At 36.1% G+C, this 21,732-nt stretch overlaps 1 protein-coding gene across 1 annotated transcript in view; it reads right to left on the bottom strand.

The window, feature by feature from the left end:
• Positions 1-21,732, bottom strand: part of ANXA10 (annexin A10) — a 137,359-nt gene that overhangs the window by 101,307 nt on the left and 14,320 nt on the right. The window contains exon 3 of the mRNA XM_077771929.1: positions 257-570. Coding sequence (XP_077628055.1) covers positions 257-570 — 314 coding nt within the window. The remainder of the gene's footprint in view (positions 1-256; positions 571-21,732) is intronic.

Here is a 21,732-nt window from a genome sequence, read left to right as displayed (position 1 = left end):
TTACCCATATTAATATTAGCAGTCTTGCATCCCCTGGTAGGGTTTTGAGCTAAGTGACTTTGGCCCCACTGTCATCCAGAGTCATATTTTTTACTTTTGTTTTAATTGTCATTGATTCAGGAATTATAAATTCCTTTTTTAGTTATTTATTTATTATNATTTGGGACTCTCCATCTTGTGTACTCTAGCTTGTTTCTTGAGGTAGCCCTGGCATCTCAGAGCGAATCAAACTCCTGGTCAGTGAGGACAGTTTCACCCATGGGACAAAGCTGAGGCTGTGCCAAGTGTCCTGAAGAGTATCTCTTGCGGGGCGGACCTCCCCATTCCTCCCGGGAGGGGACGTGTAGCCCGCCTGCTGGCAGGATGACACGAGGTGAACGGCGTAGACACTGTGAGCCGGGGTTAGGCCACTGAGGACCTGCTGCCGACTGGTCAGGAGGAGGAGGACCGGCTTCGTGGCCTCCGCGGTTAACCCCAAATAACTACAGCTTCGGGGAGCGAAACGGCCAAGAACGGTGGCACGGGGCACCACGAACACAGGAAAGGCAGCCAGAAGCGACCTGGGATACCCTACGTGGGAAACCTATAAATTCCTTTTTTAAATGGTAATCAGAGTTTAAAAAATATTAAGGCTAGGACACATTGAGCAAATATGTCACAGTCTTTTCATATTTTGAAGAGTTGGTGAGGCAGTGAGATCCCATAATCTTTATATAGTGATTCATTAAAATTTTAGAGTGATACTATCTATAGTCTCCTCTTTTAGTGCTGTTTTATTTTATTTTATTATTTTTTATTTTAAAGAGCACATGTGAGTGGGGAAGAGAGGCAGAGGGAATGAGGGAGAGAGAGAGAGACAGAAAGAGAGAATATCTTAAGCAGGCTCCACACTCAGCACAGAGCCTGGCATGGGGCTTCATCCCACAACACTGGGATCATGAGCTGAGCTGAAATCAAAAGTGGGACACAGGCAACTGAGGCACACAGGTGCCCCAGTGCTATTTTAAGTGACTCTTCTGAATCTTAACATTCAGTTTGAGTTTTTAAAACTCATTTTATTCTTATTTTCTTTCTGTTGAATAATCATAATTAGTTTTCCATCACTGGTTTCCATTTGCAGTAATGGGGCAAGGAGTTCCCCCATGTTTCCCCTCACTTCGTCTTGTCCCTATAACCATTAAGTCCTATCAGGAGCTTAAGCATCGGGAGCCTCTTCTATCAAAGCATCCACCATAGAGAGTTGGAGAACTATGGCTATAGAGTTAGAAGAAATTTTAGAATTGCAACTAATCTAAGTTGCTTAAACTGTCTACATCTCAGTGGCCTCAGAAGATGTATGCTTTAATATTTAAGGATGAATTTGAACAATTCTCCTGTTTAGGTTTGTGTTATTTAACCTTCATTTTCATAGAGCTTAACAAATTGGGAGTTTGGTCCTCTATCTACATTTCTGCAAAAGCTTCAGTAAGTGAAGGTGCTGAGTGAAAACTAACATGATTGCTCACCTAATAGCCTCTGATGTAAGGGAAATAGTTCTTTGATTTCCCAAGCATAGCGGCTGATTTCAGTAGAGGTTCATAAATGACTTTGGAATCATCTACAAAATAGCTTAACGACCGAACTACGTATGTTTGTGTTTCTGAAGTCTCTTGATGTTCTCCCCCATTTGTAAATTTTTAGTAATTTTTGTTCTTATAGGGACCATATTTTAACAAAAGCAAGTACCTTCCAAACTCTCATTGGGCATTACAGGCTGAATCACATGGCAGCAAATCTGTGGCCCTAGAAGCCACAGCTGTTTCTGTTACTATATTTTTCTCTAGAAAGGACAAAAGCAACCAAAGTGCATTTTGCTTGGTTGACTTGCCATCTTTTTGAATTTCTTCTGTAAATTTATTTAGCACTTTGTCATAGTCAAGGATCCATCTCTCCAACATCAACTGCTAGGCATTCCTTACCAAAATGATTACATTTGTGCACCTTCATGCTAAGAATGGGAGTTGGGGGGAAGCCATCTGGTAGCATCTGGAAGTCATCTGGTTCCTGACCTCCCCTCCCTTCTTCATTTTTTATTATAACAGAGCCTTCACCGTTATGTAAATTATAAATGATGCTATCTGCATCATTTGCCACAGGTCATATAATTGAAAGGACTCCAAAGATTCCATAGAACATATCTATATCTGAGAGGCTTTAATAAAGGTAGGAGAACAGTAAAAAGACTGTGGGGGAAGCACCAAGAGCCAGGAGAGATTTCCAGGTGGAGCTTCTCCAAGTCTTTCTCATTTGCATAGAACACATTTCATCTCCAGACTGAAACATCATGATGTGTGATAAATCCTAGTTTTGGGAGATATCCCTGAAAGTTTCCAGTGGGCTTTGTAATGCCTCTAATCAATCAATCAAAGGTGTCTAACTGGAAATACCAGGTGTAAGCCATGAATAATTTCACCAGTTTGGTTCCACCAGGGAGCTTTTGAACTTTAAATAGTACATTGTAAGTTATTAGTTATAGCACTTGCATCACTTATTTTGATCTAGAGTCAGTTCCAGGGGCGCCTGGGTGGCTCAGTTGGTTAAGCATTCAATTTTTCATTTTGGCTCAGGTCATGATCTCTTGGTCCATGGGCTAGAGCCCTGCCTGGGGCTCTGTGCTGCTAATGTGGAGCCTGCTTGGGATTCTCACTCTCTCTCTTTATGCCCCTCCCCTGCTAGCTCTTGCTCTCTCTCAAAAATAAATAAACTTAAAGAAAAAAAAATCAGTTCCAGACTTCCAGTTGACCCCAGAGATAAGCATAATGTGTCTTGTTTCAGCCCTAAAGTAACTCTCTTACCCAGACATACTAAGACACAGGAGGCCTGGCCAAAGTTTACTCAATTAATAGGTGGTAGAACAAGATTTGAACTCAAACTTTCTGGCTCTGCAGGCCTACACTAAGCCCTAAGTCCTTGGAAGCATTTTTGTAGTATTTTTGTAATTACTAGAGAGTCATTTAGAGTCTCAGAAGACAAAAGTCACTAAAACTGACTGCTACTAGTAAACAATCGAATCACTCTGTATGATTATTGAATTATTACATGTGTATTAATTAGGTTTAATACTGTAAACAGACTCTAAAACACTGGATGGAGATTTCAAGTTTCAATGAACTCACAGAAGAGAGAGTCATGAAGATGTGGGGGCTTGCAAAGCTCCATTGATCTGCACTGTTGTTTAACTTGGCACCAGATTTATGGGTTAATTCCAGCACAGGACACAGTGAAGCTAACCTGGTACTTGACATAGATCACTTAGAACTATCACCTACAGCTGCTCGCAGGGTGCAATACATATGAAGCATCAAGTAGTTGCTTGTGCTTCAAAGGGATTCATAAAACAAATGGCTCAGACCATTCAAGTCTCCCAATAAGCCATACCTCAATTATTTTTCAATTTTAGGCATATTTTTAGTTTATGTAAAGCTTTCCTATTAACTACTTAATTTCCTACTTTCACATGTGTATAGACGTAGTCCTATAAATAATTCCTAGTTTATATAAGTTGTTAAAACAAATTTAGTTCTTTTGTTTTTTATTGCTCAATAAAATTATTACTTTCTCATGTATATGTTTTAATATGATGAGATATAAATGTATAATTATTGCTATACTTTGATTAATTTCTTCAGGCTATTTCCATTATGATGCAAGTTCATCTTAATGCAATGTTCTTTTATGTTTTTAAAACAAAGCCAATGATGTCAAGATATTAAGCTATATTAAAGTACATCAACAGGGACAATATTCATGCTTTTATTAATGTGAAAGTATGGTCAAGTCTATGTCCTCAATGATTTCTAGCTCTATTGGAAGCTAACTTCATAAGAAAATATAGGAAATGTACAGCAGCCACGTAAAAGTAACAATAGTTCATTTATTTCTACCCCACTGCACACTTAAGTTCTGTTTAAAAATGCATCATAGACACACAAATTACAAATAGGTAAATATCACTGTGAAGGAATGTTTCCTCCAAAGTGGTTGTTAGACCACCAGTGATATTTTACTTGGAGAGTTGTAAGAAATGCAAATACGAAATTTTTAGTCCTACCTCAGACCTACTGAATCTGAAGTTCTGGGGTAAGAAACCTGCAATTTTTGTTTTAATCAAATGATTCTGATGAACACTAGTTTTAGAACCACAGCTTTCAAGGGTAATTGTTATTCCCACAAATTGTCAAGAAGTAGGACTTATAATTCAAGAAAATCTGCTCTTTGTTTCCAATGTTTACTCTTCTCCAAATGTTGAATCTTTCCTCACATCCTTCTACTCATCTTGAACATGACCATAACAAGATGGTACCAAAGTTGTATTATGGCTCTGAGAGCTAGAGGTTGGGCCAAAGACAAATTTGTTTGGGGGTGAATGAAGAGAGGTGGGTGTAGTGTTATAAACTAAGACTGAAGAACAAGTGCGGTGAGATGTGGAGAAAAGAGAATCCTTATACCCTGCTTGGGACAAAGTAAACAAGTGCATCCACTATGGAAAACAGTATAAATGTTTCCCTCAAAATTAAAAATAGAAATATTATAGGATTCAGCAATTTCACTTCTGTGTCTATATCCAAGGAAAATTATGAAAGTAAGATCTCGATGAGATATCTCCACTCACATGTTCATTGCAACATTATTGAAAATAGCCAAGATATGGAAATAATCTAAATGTCTTCCAATAGATAAGCAAATAAGGAAGATGTGTTATATATAAACAATGGATGTATTCAGCCATGAGAAAGAAGACAATCCTTCCATTTGTGACAACGTATATAGAACTGGAGAGCATTACACTAAGTGAAATAAACCAGACAGAGAACGACAAATACTACTACAAATACTACATGATATTACTTATATGAGGAAACAAATAAAAAAGACTAAATAAATAATAAGTCAAACTCACAGAAACAGAGAAAAGTGGTTGCCAGGGTCTGAGACTAAGGGAAAAGAGGGAGAGGTCAGCAAAAGGTACAAACTTTCAGCTATGAGATGAATAAGTCTGAGGATCTAATGTGTAGCATGATGACTTTAGTTGAAAACACTGTATTGTATCACTGAAATTTGCCAAGAGGGTAGAATTTAAGTATCACTCTCTCTCTCTCTCTCTCTCTCACACACACACACACACACACAGACACACACACACAAAGATAAATATGTGAAGTGATAGATGTATTGATTAACTAAGTAGTGGAGGAGAAATCTGTCCACAATGTATGCATATGTCAAATCACCACAGTATGCACTTCAAACATCTTGTAATTTTATATGTTAATTGTACCATAAAACTGAAAAGGAAGAAATAGAGTGAAGGCTTTAAATTGGCTATGCTTTCACAAAGTTGCCTTAGCTCTCAAGCCAAGACCTGTAAAAAGGAGGGAAATAGATCACAGGAGATTTAAGTTTATATTATTCATATAATTTGCTGTTTCACCCAGGCATCCCAGCCATTTAATGAAGGGCTTTGATGTGATAAATAGCAAGACTATTATTCATCAAAATCCTGTCACTGAGCCCTATGTGATTCCGTTCACTTACTGGTGGAATATTTTTGTCAAAGTAATATAATGTCTCTCAATTTATATTATTGAACTTTTTATGATGTATTATTGAACATCAATCTAGCTTATTTATTGTGGGCTCTTTAGCTTTATCTATATAATCTTATAACTTTATTTAATGTGTCATAAATTATAGAACCAATTTAAAAGATAAAGCTCCTAGATTTTAATATAATATGTTTTATTACCAATGTATTTTTGCATGGCACCTTATTACATGCAAAGCATTGGCCTATGTGTCTTTCTTCACTGGGGCCGTGGAGCAAGTGTATGTTAACCTGAAGGGCATCCATATGAAAATTGCAGTGATGTAAACACAGAGCCACCTGCATGCTGGCAGCTCTCTTCACTTAGTGACTTTTTGTGGTTGTGTTGAAGATAAACTCATGGGTTTTAAATCATTGACACTATTAAATAAAGGGCAGTCATTTTTAAGAAAGTGAAAAAAAGCATTTCTGTGTAGTTTGGATTCTGTTTTGTTTTACTTGAGGGAAGAAATAAACGGCAATCTTTCTGCCCATGAAAATAATATGGCTGCCACTTTGAACTCTAATTAACCTAAGTTGACTTTTTGTTTATTAATTTGCATGTTAATTTACCCTTTCTTCAGGGAAAACTTTAGGAACATGTATTTCCATATTTAAGTATCCATTTAATCTTTTCCCCCATCACCTATTGAATCATCTTCATTTATTAAAATATAGATTTAAAATGTGAAAATGGTCTTTTTAATTACATTAAATTCAGAACCTTGAAGAAAATGTGGAAAACATATCAAGCATTCATTGTTTATTAATTTAGTTGAAATTAAATAGACACATCAGTAAAACAAGAGCACAATTTTAATAAAGTGCAGCATATTTCTCTACACAGACTCTGCATGAAAATGTCTTATATTGCTCTCGAATTACTCTGAATGCTGAATATTTCCCAAACTGACATTTGTGGTTAATGACTCATAATTATATTTTAGTCATGATAAAATATGTGCTATTATAAATTGATGATTTGCAATTACTATAGACTGATTCTGCAAATGGAAAGGACATTCTTGTTGTTTATTGATCAGTACCTATTCTAAAATAAATAGAAAAGGACAAATAATGAAGAATAGCAATTGAGGGGGGAGGGGGCAAGATGGCNAAAAAAAAAAAAAGAATAGCAATTGAGTCATGGTTTGCTTTCATCAAAAGGGAGAAAATTTCTTCATACATAATTTTATTTAATTTTTTTCCTGTAGATAGATGTATTTTTTCATTTTTTAATCTGCCATACATCTGAAATATTTAAATATATAGTAAATATTGTATTTGCAATATATTTTTATACTATTTGCTATTACTGATACACCAATTTGATGATGCCTTGCTGTTTTCTTTGTATTTGTTTTCCTTGGGGTTTGTTGAACATTTTGAATCTGTACGTTTATAATTTAAAAGGAAATGTTAATGTTTATTTATTTTTGAGAGAGAGACAGAGCGTGAGTGGGGGAGAGGAAGAGAGAGGGACACGCACAGAATTTGAAGCAGGCTCCAGGCTCTGAGCTGTCAACACAGAGCCTGGCATGGGGCTCAAATCCATGAACCACAAGATCATGACCTGGGCAGAAGTTGGATGGTTAACTGACTGAGCCACCCAGGTGCCCTGTAGTTTTATAATTTTTACATTATTTGTAAAATTCTTTCTTTTTTTCTAGTTCTTGGCTTTTTACTCCCTTTTTTTGGAACTTCAATTACATGTCAGTTAGCCAGGTTGATATCCCATAAACTCCACATGCTCTATTTGTTAACTGCCATTTTTTCTTTGTGTGCTTCAATTTGCAGAGTTGATATTACTATATCTTCAGGTTCAGTGATCTTTCTTTCTACAGTGTTTAATTTGCTTTTCATCTCAACCAGTGAATATTTTGTTTCATAATTTTCAAGTTTGTTTGTATGTTTGTATATAGATGTCTTGTATTTTTCCCTATCTTTTTCCTTTTTATTTTCATTATTAGTTTCAATTTCCTGGATATTGTTGCAATAACTGTTTTAAAGAACTTGACTGTGAATTGTAATGTTTCTGTCATTTCTGGTCTGTTTTCACTAACTGGTTTTTACCCAGTTTATGGATCACATTTTCCGTTTGTAGGCAGGCATGGCAGGAAGGATTACATGACTATTTTTATTAGATACTGGCATAGTATTTATTACATTGTTGAATATATTTTCTTCTCTTTCTCTGTAGAATTTTGGGCTTTGATTTGACCAGCATTTTGACTATTTCTTACTTTTTCTGAAGCCTATTAAGATGGGTCTGAAGAGTTGCTACATTAAGATATAGGAAACCCAGTCAATTTGAAATCCATATAATCAACAAATAATTTTTTTCAGGATAAGTATGTCCCATGCAATACTATGAGTAAAAATTGGGACATTGAAATTTCAGCTGCAGTATTTGAGACTTATATAAAGCAATGTTGTTTATCTGAAATTCAACTTGACGAGGTATCCTGTATTTTTATTTGCCAAATTTGGCAATCCTAGGAGTAGACTATTAAGAGTGTACTAAATGACCCAGGTGTTCACCCAGATCTCTCTACTTTGGCAGGTTGGAAATTGATCATGTCCTATCCTTATTTGACCTCTAGGAATTTTTCAGCCTATAACTTGCTGGAAACTTTTCTTTGCTTGACTTTTTGTATTTTTATTCTTTACTGTGCAGTTTCATTTTCAGACAAGGACTTAAGAAGAATCTTGTATACATTTCTGAGACTCTGTTTAGTTTCTTTATGACTGTAACAATTATGACTGACACAATGGCTTAGAACAGCAGAAGTTTATTCCCTCTTAGTTCTGTAAGCTAGAAGTCTAAAATTAGTAATACTGGACTGAAGACACTTATAACCATCTAAAAATGATCATTTTCCTAGCATGTGCAATACACTACTGTCCATTCTTTAGAACACATGGTTTCTTACATTCTTTCCATTGCCTATTAGCATATATTCGATATGCTTAAAATGACCTTCCCATTATTCACCAAATTTCTGTGAAAAATGTTTAAGTTTATTTCTTTATTTGAGAGAGAGAGAGAGAGAGAGAGAGAATGAATGATGAGCTGGGAAAGGCCAGAGAAAGAGAGAGGGACACAGAATCTGAAGCAGGCTCCAGCTCTGAGCTGTCAGCAGAGTCTGACATGGGGCTTCAACCCATGACCCATGAGATCATGACCTTCACCAAAGTCAGAGGCTCAACTAACTGAGCCACTCAGGTACCCCTCACCAAATTTCTGATTAACATTCATCTCTTCTGGGAAACTCTACTTTAATTCCATTTGGTAAACAGCACATCCTCACCCTGTGTTTATCTTCTATATATCTTTTGTAAATACCATTTATATTCCTTTAATTACTTATACACAGCACTGTGAAATTAGAGAGAACATAGTCCACAAGATTAGTTTCAGATTTGATAATTTTCTGGGAGGATTCACAGAGTTCACCGGAAGCTGTTGTATTCTCAGGTATGGGTTATTAGAGCTAAAGGATACATATTGAAACCAACCAAGGAAAAAGGAGCATAGTACAGAGTACAGGAAATACCTGAATGTGAAGATTCCCAGCTGTCCTCTCCCTGTGGAGTCACAGACAGCCTTATTTTTCTGGTATTGATGTGTAACAATACACATGGAGTCTTGCCAACCAGAAAAGCTCACCTGAGACTTGCTGTGTAGAAATTTTGATGGAGCTCTGTCCTAGACTGTCTGCAAAGCTGACCTTCAATCTCCAGCCCCTCCAGAGGGGATATTGTGTGGCTGATATGTAGACCACCGGCCCTACAGAGGTAGAGTGTACACTGTGTGGAACAAAGCTCCGGTCATAAATCACACTGTTAGGTTGTTCTGTGGCCAAGGCCTCCAGGTACTCTCACCAGACATGACATTCCCAAGGCATAAAGACTGTCTCCCAGTAGTTGAGGCAAATCCAGATGTCTTTTTGGGTAAGTTTAATTTTTGCTCACTAGACTTTCAAATATTTTATCATCTTTAGCATATATGTTTTATAATCTTACAAAAATAATAGCCGTTCTGTAGATATTCACAAATTAATGAATAAATATTTTCAAATGAATGAATATGTGAATGTGATATATGTTAATTTAATTTTCGGTATGTGATTCCTGTTTCCTCAGCATATACTATTTTACGATAAAAGAGCAACCGTAATACATCAAAATCTAAGTAGTGAACTCTATATTTATGTTAATGATTAGCATAATTCTAATTTGAGTCAAAGATTATTTCTTACTATGTATATGAGAGAAAGTATGAGACAGAGTAGAAGCAGTGAAGTTGAAAGATTCGTTCAAACCAAGGACACTGAGTTCTGAAGGATTGTTGTGGACTGAATTCTGTCTCAACAAGATTCATGCATTGAAGTCCTAACCCCATTACCTCAGAATGTGACTGTATTTGGAGACAGGGCCTTTAAAGTGGTGATTAAATTAAAATGAGACCATTAGATGGCCCTAATCCAATATGCCTGGTGTCTTTATAAAATGAGATTGGGGCACACAGAGAGACAGCATGGTTGCACACACAGAAGAAAGATCGTGTGAGGACCCAGCGTGAGGCCATCTGCAAGCCAAAGAGAGAGACCTCAAAAAGGAAACCTGCTGATACCTTGGTCTTGGACATTTACTTCCTGGATTTGTGAGAAAATCAATTTCTGTTGTGTAAGTCACCCAGTCTGAGGAATTTTGTTATGATAGCTCGAGCAGATGAATACAAGGATCCTTCTGCAAACTCCACAAAAAAGCTGTGCAGTTTATTTCCAAGACCAACCCATGAAGAATCAGCTGAAAACTAAATACAACTCAAAGCTCTAAATCCTGACACCTGCTAGAAATGGCTCATCTTGAATTGTTTACACTTACAAATCAAAGCAATAGTAGTAAATGCGAGTGAGACTTCAGGAATTCCCACTCACAGACATCTGAAAGGCTGATGCTGCTTGAGGCTGCTGAGAGTAATTATGCATGGGGATAGAATTCTGTCACAGATATCAGCCACTTTAAGTTAAGATACAGCAGGAGTCCTCATAGCAAAAATCATCATAATGTAATCTTGATTAAAAGCAGTTAGGGATAAGTGAGACACTGTTGCATCATAGAAGGATCATTGAAAAGACATATTAATATGTATGTGTGTCGAACCTTATTGCAAAGTTGCATGAGCCATGAGGGGAAAAGTGTAATAAGGTGAGAGAAACAGAAAAGGAGGAAGGGATGGAGCGGGTGAGAAAGAGAGAAAGGAAGGGATAAAAAGTAGCGAGTATAGGGGCACCTGGGTGGCTCACGTTGTTAGGCGACCCACTTCATCTTAGGTCATGATCTCACGGTTTGTGAGTTTGAGCCCAGCATCCGGCTCTGTGCTGACAGCTCAGAGCCTGGAGCCTGCTTCCGATTCCATGTCTTCCTTTCTCTCTGACCCTCCTCTGCTTGCACTCTGTCTCTGTCTCTCTCAAAAATGAATAAAACATTTAAAACTTTAAAAAATAGTTAGTGTATATTGTCTATAGCATGTACCAAGCAAGCAGTGGACATAATGTCATTGACTAGTTATTGTTGGAAAGAAACTAAAATGATATTGCAGGTGTGATAAACGAACTGCACTGAAAGGATTTTAAATGAATTTTGCATAGGATAAGAAATTATTGATAGTGTTTTTCAAAATAGTTATATTGCTGAAACAGTAAGAAACAGTGGTAGCATGAGAGGAAAACCACAGACATGTGGCCTTACTCTAAGTCTTTGAGTTCAGCTGCAGAAGGACTTTCCTTTTTTGGTTCTTTCTATGGCAAACTGCCTGAAGAGCATTCTTTTACAAAAAAATCTTGATAATTTATTCAATAATTAATTCAAAAGTGTTTATGGACTACTTCCTCTGAGCCAGACTTTGTTCTGAGTGCTGAGGTTACAGCTGTAAACAAAACAGACAAAAATCACTACCTCACTACTATCACAAGACTAAACACTGAAAGAGGAGCAGTAACAACAGAATACATTTTAAAATATAAAGAATGTTAGATGCTATAAATGCCATAGAGAAAAAGAGCAGGGTAAGGAAATAGGGAGTGCCATGCTTGGTGGAAGTTTCCATTCTAAATAGGGTAGACTTAATGAGTAAGTGGTGGAAGGTAAGTTCACTGAGAAAAATGGCTTTGGAAAAGACTTAGAGGAGGTGAGGACCATATCATGACGAAATTTAAGAAAAATATGCTTCAGGATTAGGAAAGAATAAGGTCAAAGTCTCCAAACTTAAAATGTACCTGGCATGTTTAAGAAAAAAGCAAGAGTCTAGTGTTTATGCAGTTGAAGGAGACAGGGAAACATAGCAGGTAATAAGGTATGAGAAGGGAAGCCATTTGTGAACTCACTCAAGGACTTTGAGGCAAGACTTGGGCCTTTGGCTATTATTTTAGGAGGGGTCAGGAGACACTGGAGGTTTTGGCCTGAGAAGTGCCATGATCTGACTTAGGTTTTTAACTGAGTAACTCTGATTAGTGTGTTGAGGATAGACCAAGGTGGGTAAGAGAACAAGCAAGTAGAGTAAAATGTAAAAATAGTCTTCATATAAGTCAGGTAAATAGCTTGAGTGTGGTAAGAGGTACTCAGAGTTTGAAGGTAGAGCCAACTTGATTTCCTGCTTCAGATCCTGTGAATCTGATAAATTTTAAATTTAGGATATGAGAATAAAAGAGGAGTCAGTTTGAGTCAGTTTTTGGCTTGAGTAACTTAATGGATTTAATTTCTAAGAATTGATGTGAGAAAAATTGAGAGTTTATTTTGGGTAGGAATGAGTACTGCACTATTATTATTTATTATTATTATTATTATTATTATTGGCATATTGAGTTAGATCCTGCTAGACTTTGGTGTAGAGATAGAGTATATGCATTATATTAGCCAGGCTGGATTTCTGATGTAAGGTCAAGACTGGACTTATGTATTTGGCAATTGTCAACATAGAGATCTTATTTATAGCCACAATACTTGATGCATTCCCCAACAGCACTAGTATTGAGTAGTTATTTAAGGATTGAGACTTAATACAAATAGCTTTAAGAGGGCTGGGAAAAGGGAAAAGGGTGGTCAGTGAGTAGGAGTAAAATTAGGAAATTAAGCAAAGAAGTGTTTGAAATACATGATCAAGTTGTTTTTTTTTTTTTTTTCTTAAATGCTGTGGATAGATCTACAAAGAGAATCAATGTCTAAACATTGAATTTTGATGGAGGTAATTAATGACTTCAATAAAAGCACTTTTTGTAGGTTGAAAAACAAAGCCTGATTTCAGTGGATTTATACCCCGTAAGGCTTGATGTTGATAGTAAATCCCATAAAACTCAATAAGGATGTTTAAAAGGCAAGCCACAGAACATAGTGTACTGGTTCTGACCCAAATGATGTTGGAAGAGACCAGGTAACTTATTAAGAACAGTCTTAATATAATGATGGATTAAGATCTAGGACAAATTGAATTTTTAATGGGAGTATTTGGGAAAGGCAATGATTAACACAGAGGAATGAAGTGCTATTTAACAAGTTTATTGAATAAGAGAGGCTGAATGGCTCTGTCAGTTAAGCATCCAACTCTTGATTTCAGCCCAGGTCACGATCTCATGATTTGTGAGTTTGAGCCTCGCACTGTCAGTGCAGAGCCTGCTTGGGATTCTTTCTCTGCCTTTCTGCCCCTCCCCTGCCTGCTATCTCTCTCTCAAAATAAACATTCAAAATATTGAATGAATGAAAAAATAATTTTATTGTAGGAAACATTTCCAGAATTCTTCCACTTGGACCATTCTTGCAAAAAGGCAGATTAGTGGTGTTTGGAAAAGATGTGTCTTAGGTTTTTGATATCATACTTTGTCTTCCTTTGGTAGAGGTTTTGAACGGAAACAAGCAAAGTAAAACCTATGCAGAGCCATAAAATGCATGGATTGTTAAATCCATTCAACGACTTTTTTGAAAATTCCTGCAATATGTAGTTGAGCTCTCCTCAAACAAACAAACAAGCAAAAAAAAGTTTGAGTCTTTGAATATATTTCTGTTTTCAGTAATTTTGTCATATTATTATGGAAGATTAATCAGCACTATTCAATGAATCACAGCTATTGTTACATTAACACTGTAGTAGGCACTGTCTTGTTCTGCGTAAAGAAATTGTGCCTATATTGTATAACCTCTTCTAATCAGTAATACTTTTTACAAATAAGATGATTTTCTAATTCTTTTTTTTTTAATGTTTTCTTTATTTTTGAGACAGAGAGAGACAGAACATGAGAGGGGGAGGGGCAAAGAGAGAGGGAGACACAGAATCCAAAGCAGGTTCCAGGCTCTGAGCTATCAGCACAGAGCCCGACGTGGGGCTCGAATCCACGAACTGTGAGATCATGACCTGAGCCAAAGTCGGAGGGTAAACCGACTGAGCCACCTAGGTGCCCCGATGGTTTTCTAATTCTTAACCCACGTATGAGTTGATTGCAGCTTAAGTCTGTTTGTCTTACTTTGATCACACTCCAAAAATAACTTAAAAAAAATTTTTTTGACATTTATTTATTTCTGAGAGACTGAGAGAGACAGAGCATGAATGGGTCAAGGGCAGAGAGAGATGGAGACACAGAATTGGAAGCAGGCTCCAGGCTCCGAGCTGCCAGAACAGAGCCCGACATGGGGCTCAAACTCACGTGTGGTGAGGTCATGACCTGAGCCGAAGTCAGACACCCAATTGACTGAGCCACCCAGGCGCCCCCACTTTCCTTTTTAAAATATTTATTTATTTTTCAGAGACAGAGGGTGGGGAGAAGGCAAAGAGAGAAGGGAACATACAATCTGAAGCAGGGTCTGTGCTGACAGCAGAGAGCTCAGTTCAGGGCTTGAACTCATGAACCATGAGATCATGACCTGAGCCTAAGCTGGACGTTTAACCAACTGAGCCACCCAGATGCCACTCCAATAAACAACTTCCATATACAAATATCTTTTTATATCTACTACCTCTCAGAAACCATGGAGAAAATATCTCCTTAATTTGTGAGGAGAAAGAAATTCAGCTGAAAACAAAGTATAGTAGCAAAAGCTGCTATGAACAGATGTCGCTCTCTGTTCCTCACTGTATTTACTACTATAACTTCTGTTCACCCTGAGACAACTTCTACTACATCGAAATAAATCAGCCCTTGATCATAAGAACTCTGCTTACACACGAAAACTCATTTGAATTAAGTTCCAGAACAAGGTAGTGATCTGTTGTTTTTGAACCAGCCAGTTACTTGTGTTCATCCTCCCTCCCTCCATTCTAACTCCCCATCCCATGACTCAAAATTGGCTTAAAAATTTTTTTAATGTTTATTTATTTTTGAAAAAGAGAGAGACAGAGAGACACAGTGCAGTCAGGGGAGGGCAGAGAGTGAGGAGACACAGAATCTGAAGCAGGCTCCAGGCTCTGAGCTGCCAGCACAGAGCCTGACACAGGGCTCGAACCCATAAGCCGGGAGATCATGACCTGAGCCAAAGTCAGATGTTTAACTGACTGAGCCACCCAGGCGCCCCTCAAAATCAGGTTTAAATGTATCCCCAGTGTGGTTAATTTTCATGAGCTGTAGTCCAATGTATCTAAACTTTAAGTAAGGTTTTGTATGCCCACTACTAAGGGTAAACAAACAAAACAAAAAAACTTCATGTGCATTCTATGTATTTTATTACCAAAATGTGCAGAAAGAGGGAGCTTGTATCTAAAGGAAAACAAAATGCTAAGTGAAGGTGCAAGCATGTTAGGATCTCATGCACATCTCTAACTCTTGGTGTCTCATTCTCTGGCACAGTTCCGCTTCCTCAGCAAGACCTTGCTAACCCTGTTTATCCTTCTGCTGGTTAAATCTCTTGTGTTTCTTACTTTTCTGTATTTGTCACTTCTACTTCACCACAGATCAAACATTTGTGTTTCTAGAACCTGTCAAACCATGTGGCTTTAAATTTGGTACTATCATCTAGGTCTTGGAGAGAGAGCATAATGAAATAAAATTAAAATAAAATAAAATAAAAGGCACTGGGTTCCAAGATACATGATTTTGGAGTTCTGTCCAACTCTACATTTATTTGACTTAGAAACGTTTAAAAAATTTTTTAATGTTTATTTATTTTAGAGAGAGAGTACAGAATGCAAGTGGCGGAGGGGCAGAGAAAGAAAGAAACACAGAATGTGAAGCAGGCTCCAGGCTCTGAGCTGTAAACACAGAGCCAGATGTGGGGCCTGAACTTTTGAACCGAAAGATCATGACCTGAACCGAAGTTGGACACTCAACAGACAGAGCCACCCAGGTGCCCCTGGACTTAGAGAAGTTTTAATTTTGTTGGGTCACTTTCGCATGTATAAATAAAGGGAGTTGACATCGATAAGTAGTTTACTCACTACAAACCCAATAGCCACCCCTTCCCCACAACAGTAAAGAAATAATAAGAATGAATAGAGTTCTCGATTTTTAATTTTACTAAAAAGCACGTTTAAAAGAGACTAATCACCGTCATTTTAATAAGACGAATACAGCTTAATACCAGCAAATACTAACAATACCAGCAAGTATTCTAAGATATCGTCTTCAAAAAAAATGTAACATTTTCTAAGAAATTGCTACTGGCTGTAATTTTCTCCTTGATACTAAGCGATATGATTTTGCCATTAATCAACATGGATTTATGGACAAGTGTTTGGGAAGCACTAATCTTGTCGAGAGGTTCTCATACTTGTGCATGTATCAGTATAAGCAGCAGGACAAGTTGCAATTGCTGGGTCCACCCACAAAATCTTTGATTCCATAGTGATGGATTGAGGCCCGATAATTTGCATTTCTCATATGTTCTCTGGTGACGCTGATGTAACTTATCCAGTTACAAAAACCACAGGTCTGGATAACTTTTAATATCCTCAGTATGATTGTGCTGGTTCTTTTATAACTAATCATAAGCAAACCAGAGACATAACAGATATTGTTATGAATAAATGATACATTTTCTACCTGCCAAAGATTTTTAAACACCAGCATTTAATTGAAGTATAATTAACATGCAGTGTTATATTAGTTTCAGATGTACAATAGAATGATTCAACAATTCTATACGTTTTTCAATGCTCATCAAGATAAGTGTACTGTTAACTACCTTTATCTATTTCACCCGTGTTCCCATCCATCTTTTTTCTGGCAGNATCTATAAGCTTGTTTCTGTTTGTGAATAATTGTTTTAGATATTTAGGTGCTCCCATATTCGGTGCGTAGACATTTATGATTGTTAGTTCTTCCTGATGGATGGAAGGGTCCACGTATTTTTGTTTGTTGCTTTTTTTGTTCGTTTATTTGTTTTGTTTCTTAAATTTCACATATGACTGAAGTCATGTGGTATTTGTCTTTCTCTGACTCACTTATTTCACTTAGTATTATATCCCTTAGATTTATCTAGGTTGTCACAAATGGCAAGATTTCATTCTTTTTAATGTCTGAATAATATTTCATTGTACATATATATGTATATATGTATGTATGCCACATCTTCTTTACATTTTTCCATCAATGATGGGTTGCTTCTGTATCTTGGCTATTGTAAATGGTACTTGGCTATGTAAACTTAGAGGTGCATATATCTTTTGGAATTAGCGTTTTCATTATCTTTGGGTAAATGTTTAGTAGTGGAATTACTGGATCATATGATAATTCTATTTTTAATTTTTTGAGGAAACTCCATACTGTTTTCTACAGTGGCTGCACAAATTTGTATTCTCACCAAGAGTGAACAGTGGTTCCTTTTTCTCCACGTCCTCACCGATATTTGTGATTTCTTGTGTTTTTGATTTTGGCCATTCTGACAGGTGTGAGGTGTTATCACATTGTAGTTTTGATTTGCATTTTCCTGATGATGAGTAATAATTGTGAATCTTTTCTTGTGTCTGTTAGCCATCTGTGTCTTTTTTGGAAAATGTCTATTCAGTTTTCGGCCCATTAAAATTTTTTTAAAGTTTATTTATTTTGAGAGAAAGAGAGAGAGAGCATGGGAGGGTCAGAGACAGAAGGAGAGAGTGTATCTCAAGCAGGCTCTGCACTGTCAGCATGGAGCCCAACATGGGTTTTGAACTCGCAAACCATGAGATCATGACCTGAACCAAAACCAAGAGTCAGACGTGTAATGGACTGAGCCATCCAGGGGCCCCAGTTCTCTGTCTACTTTGATTTGAATTATTATTACTATTATTATTATTATTATTACTGGTGTTGAGTTATAAGTTCAGTATTTATTTTGGATATTAACTCCTTATCAGATTTGTCATCAAAAATTTAAACATTTTATAATTAATATAATGTATTCAGCGTATAGTTAATATGAGAAAATTTAATCTTAAATGTTACCTTTTTATCTACAAGTGCTACAAATTATGCAGTATTTACACAACTAAAAGTTAAGACTCTACAGAAGAAGTAGCATCAGACATTGAAAAAGAGATTGAACAAAAACTCTTTGTAAATTTGTTTTTAATGTTTAGAAACTGTGAATTAGAAAAAATTATGATCAAGTGATTATTTTAAAGTATCATATTTAACTTTTTTTGTAGATGATTTATGTGAAAGTGAAATGGATGTACAAACCTTTTTAATTTTACATAAATTGACTTCTTTTGAAAGGAGGAGAAATCTCACAATATTGTAAAGCACATTTTTCTAACTAGTAATATAGAAGTGTTTCAGGATATAAATACTCTATAATTATTTGCTTTAAAACCTAGACAAGGATACAATGAGGCATAATTAATAGTGTTTCAATATAAGTTTAATGGTAGTGTTTAAATGTCAAAAGAAAAGTATCTGACCTAAGCATTGTAATCTCATAGATGTTTGACTTTATACTCTATGCACCCGTCTAGAAAGCAGATTGCACAAAATCAAGGAGAAAAATACCCGCCTTTTAGTATTCAGCTGTTACCTTGACAACTGATTATTGGTATTAACTGTTGTTTCATTTGTAAAGTGCACTGATTTTTTAAATAGGCACTTTTATTAACGGCAGTTAGTTTAAATATATAATTGTGGGCATCTCTGCATAATTGGCATTGTACATGCAGATGACTGAAAATGTCACTGTAATTGCTTTTTATGATTTTAGCTATAATATCCATTTATCAAGCAAATGTATTGCATTTAACCTTCCAAGGGCTAGGGCNCCCAGTAAGTTATATTTTCCATTTAAGTATCTATCAACACATAGGTTTTGGTGCTTGGCTTTTCAGGTTTTAAAAAACTATTTATTTTTGTAGACTACAGAGATTTAGGGAAATGATATGAGCAGACAGTCAAATGAGAAAATTAAAGAAAATTATCATACAGTAAGGTTATTAAGAGTTCATATTTTTGATGTTATGAAACAGCTAATAATTTTCCTTTGGATCTAAAGCTTTGAGTAAGGAGCCTTAAATTTTGTACCATCATTGCAAGAAATAATTAAGGAGAGGATGCATTCTTAATGGAGAAAAGGACAGTATTAACCTGAGGCAGAGCTTTTACATTATCAAGGGATAAGGAAAAACAAGAGTAAATACCAATAGGGTATATGCTACTCTTCTTTATGACTATGATCCTGGGGGCTATAAAAGCCACATTGCATTGGCAGATACTGCTTTTCTATTGATTGAAGATTTCACTTAGAAATTGAGGGCCATTCTTGTTTTCACCTCTAATATTCAAATGATGCCTCCTGGTTGAAACACATCATTGAGAGTGGCCCAGAGATAAGGACAAAGAAAGCAGTTGAGTGAATAGTTTAACCCAAGTGAGAAATCATGACTGTATCAGGGAGGAGTAATAGAAGAAAAGTTCAGGAGATTATTTTGGAAGTAGTGTTATAAGATTTGGTGCTGATTAAATATGTGGTGTTGAAAAGTAGATGTGGGTAAGTCTATGGCTCTGAGTACAACGAGGTGACTTTATTCCATTAATACAGATAGGACAATTTGGGAATTTGAATTATCAGTGAATATTTAGGTACAGATAGCCAAAAGACAGTTGAAAAGATAAATATAGAACTCAAGAGGGAACTTTGAATTGAAGAAATATTAGGAAGTCGTTAGCCTACAAGCTGCAAGCTGATAGCTTCAAAGATCAGAGGAGATTGGGCATGTTCAGGGTGGTATTGGCTATAGACTGCAAGCTGATAGTAGGAGTGTAGATTAGATAATTGAAGGAAAGTATATAAAACAATAGTAGAACAGAATTGGAATAGAACCCTCAGGGAACATCAATATTTGAGAGGAATTAAAAGAGAAACCATTCTATCAAATATTTAAGGAAGCTAGAATACCTGTACTTCATAAAATCTTTGAGAAAATGCAGGAGAAACCACTTTTTAACTTATTATATGAGACTAGTAATGCCAAGCCCAGACAAAGATAACATAAGAAAACTAGAGGCCATCATTACTCATGGACATAGAGGCAAAATTTCTTAACAAAATATCAGTAAACCAGATGCAGCAACATATAAAAAGGGTTATATACCATGAACAAGCAGAATTTATCCCAGTAGTTCAAGATTGATTTATCATCAGAACATTAATTAATGGAATGCACTGTATTAATAGAATAAAGGACAAAACTACCTGATCATTTCAGTAAAATATAAAAGAAAGGCAATATCTGACATCTATTTTTGATAAAAACAGTCACTAAACTGGAATAAAGGTGAGCCCTTTGATGGGCACGTGGGTGGCTCAGTTGATCGAGCGACCTTTGATTTTGGCTCAGGTGATGATCTCACAGTTCTGATTGAGCCCTGCGTTGGGCTCTAAGCTGACAGTGAGTGCCTCCTTTGGATTCTGTTTTTCCCTCTCTCTGCTTCCCCTTCAAATAAATAAACATTACAGAATAAAAAATAAAAGTGATTTCAAGAAAAGAAAATTGAGCCCTTTCAGCCTGATAGTGGGTAGGTAAGAAAAAACTACAGCTAAAATCATACTTAGGGTGAAAGAGTAAATGATTTTCCTTGAAGTGTGAGAACAAGGGAAAGAGATTTATTCCTATTACTCCTATTCAGTGTTGAACTGGGATTCTACTTGTGCAACAAAAGAACAAAAAGAAACTAATGGCATCTATATTGGAAAGAGAAAAATTAGTCTGTTTTTATTTATAGATGACATGACCCTATAAGCAGAAAGTCCTAAGGAATCCAAAAAAACCTTCTAGAGCTAATAAGCAAGCTCAGCACATTCACAGGCTATAAGAGCAAAGTAAACAAATCAATTACATCTCTGTATACTGGCAGTGAACAATACTGAAATGGCATTCAGAATTCAATTCACATTGGCATCAACAGGAGTAAAATTTATAGAAATAAATTTAGCAAAAAGTGCAAAATCTGTACACTGAAAACTACAGAATATTGGTGAGAGACATTACAGATTTAAATAAATTGAGACATGTTCATGGTTTGGAAAATCTAATATTGTTGAGAATGACTGTCTGCATAACTACCCAACATTTAGAATAGCATTTTCATGCCAATCCTAAAACTTTTAAAGAAAGGAAAAGGATCCAGAATTGCCACAATAATTTTAAAGAATGAACATAGAGGACTTATACTTCTTGATTTCAAAATTTATTTATGAAGCTACAGTGATCAAAACAGTGTGGTATTACCACCAGCATAAGCATAGATTTAGATCTATGGAATAGAATTGTGTATATAAAGTCTTACATTTTTGGCCAGTTGATTTCCAACAAAGAAATAAAGGGAATTCAGTGAAAAATATATAGCCTTTTCAGCGAATAGTTCTGGGACAATTAGATATTCACATACACAAAGGTGAATTTAGATCAAACTTCATAAAATACCCACATAAAAACAACTCACAGTAGATTGTTGATTTAAAGGTAAGAGATATTATAAAATTTTAAGAAAAACTTAAGAGAAAATCGTTAAAACCCGAGTTAGGCAAAATGTTTTAAGGGCATCAGAACCATAGTCAAAACAAGAAAAAAAATGGGAAATGATTAAACTTGATCAAAACTAAAAACACTGACTTAACCTTCAAAATATTCTATAAGGGAAATGAAAAGAAAAGCC

This window comes from Crocuta crocuta, unplaced genomic scaffold, assembly GCF_008692635.1.
Source record: "Crocuta crocuta isolate KB4526 unplaced genomic scaffold, BGI_CrCroc_1.0 scaffold429, whole genome shotgun sequence".
Classification (NCBI taxonomy): domain Eukaryota; kingdom Metazoa; phylum Chordata; class Mammalia; order Carnivora; family Hyaenidae; genus Crocuta; species Crocuta crocuta.
The sequence above is the reverse complement of the archived record's forward strand: the minus strand, read 5'-3'. Positions and strand labels throughout refer to the sequence as shown.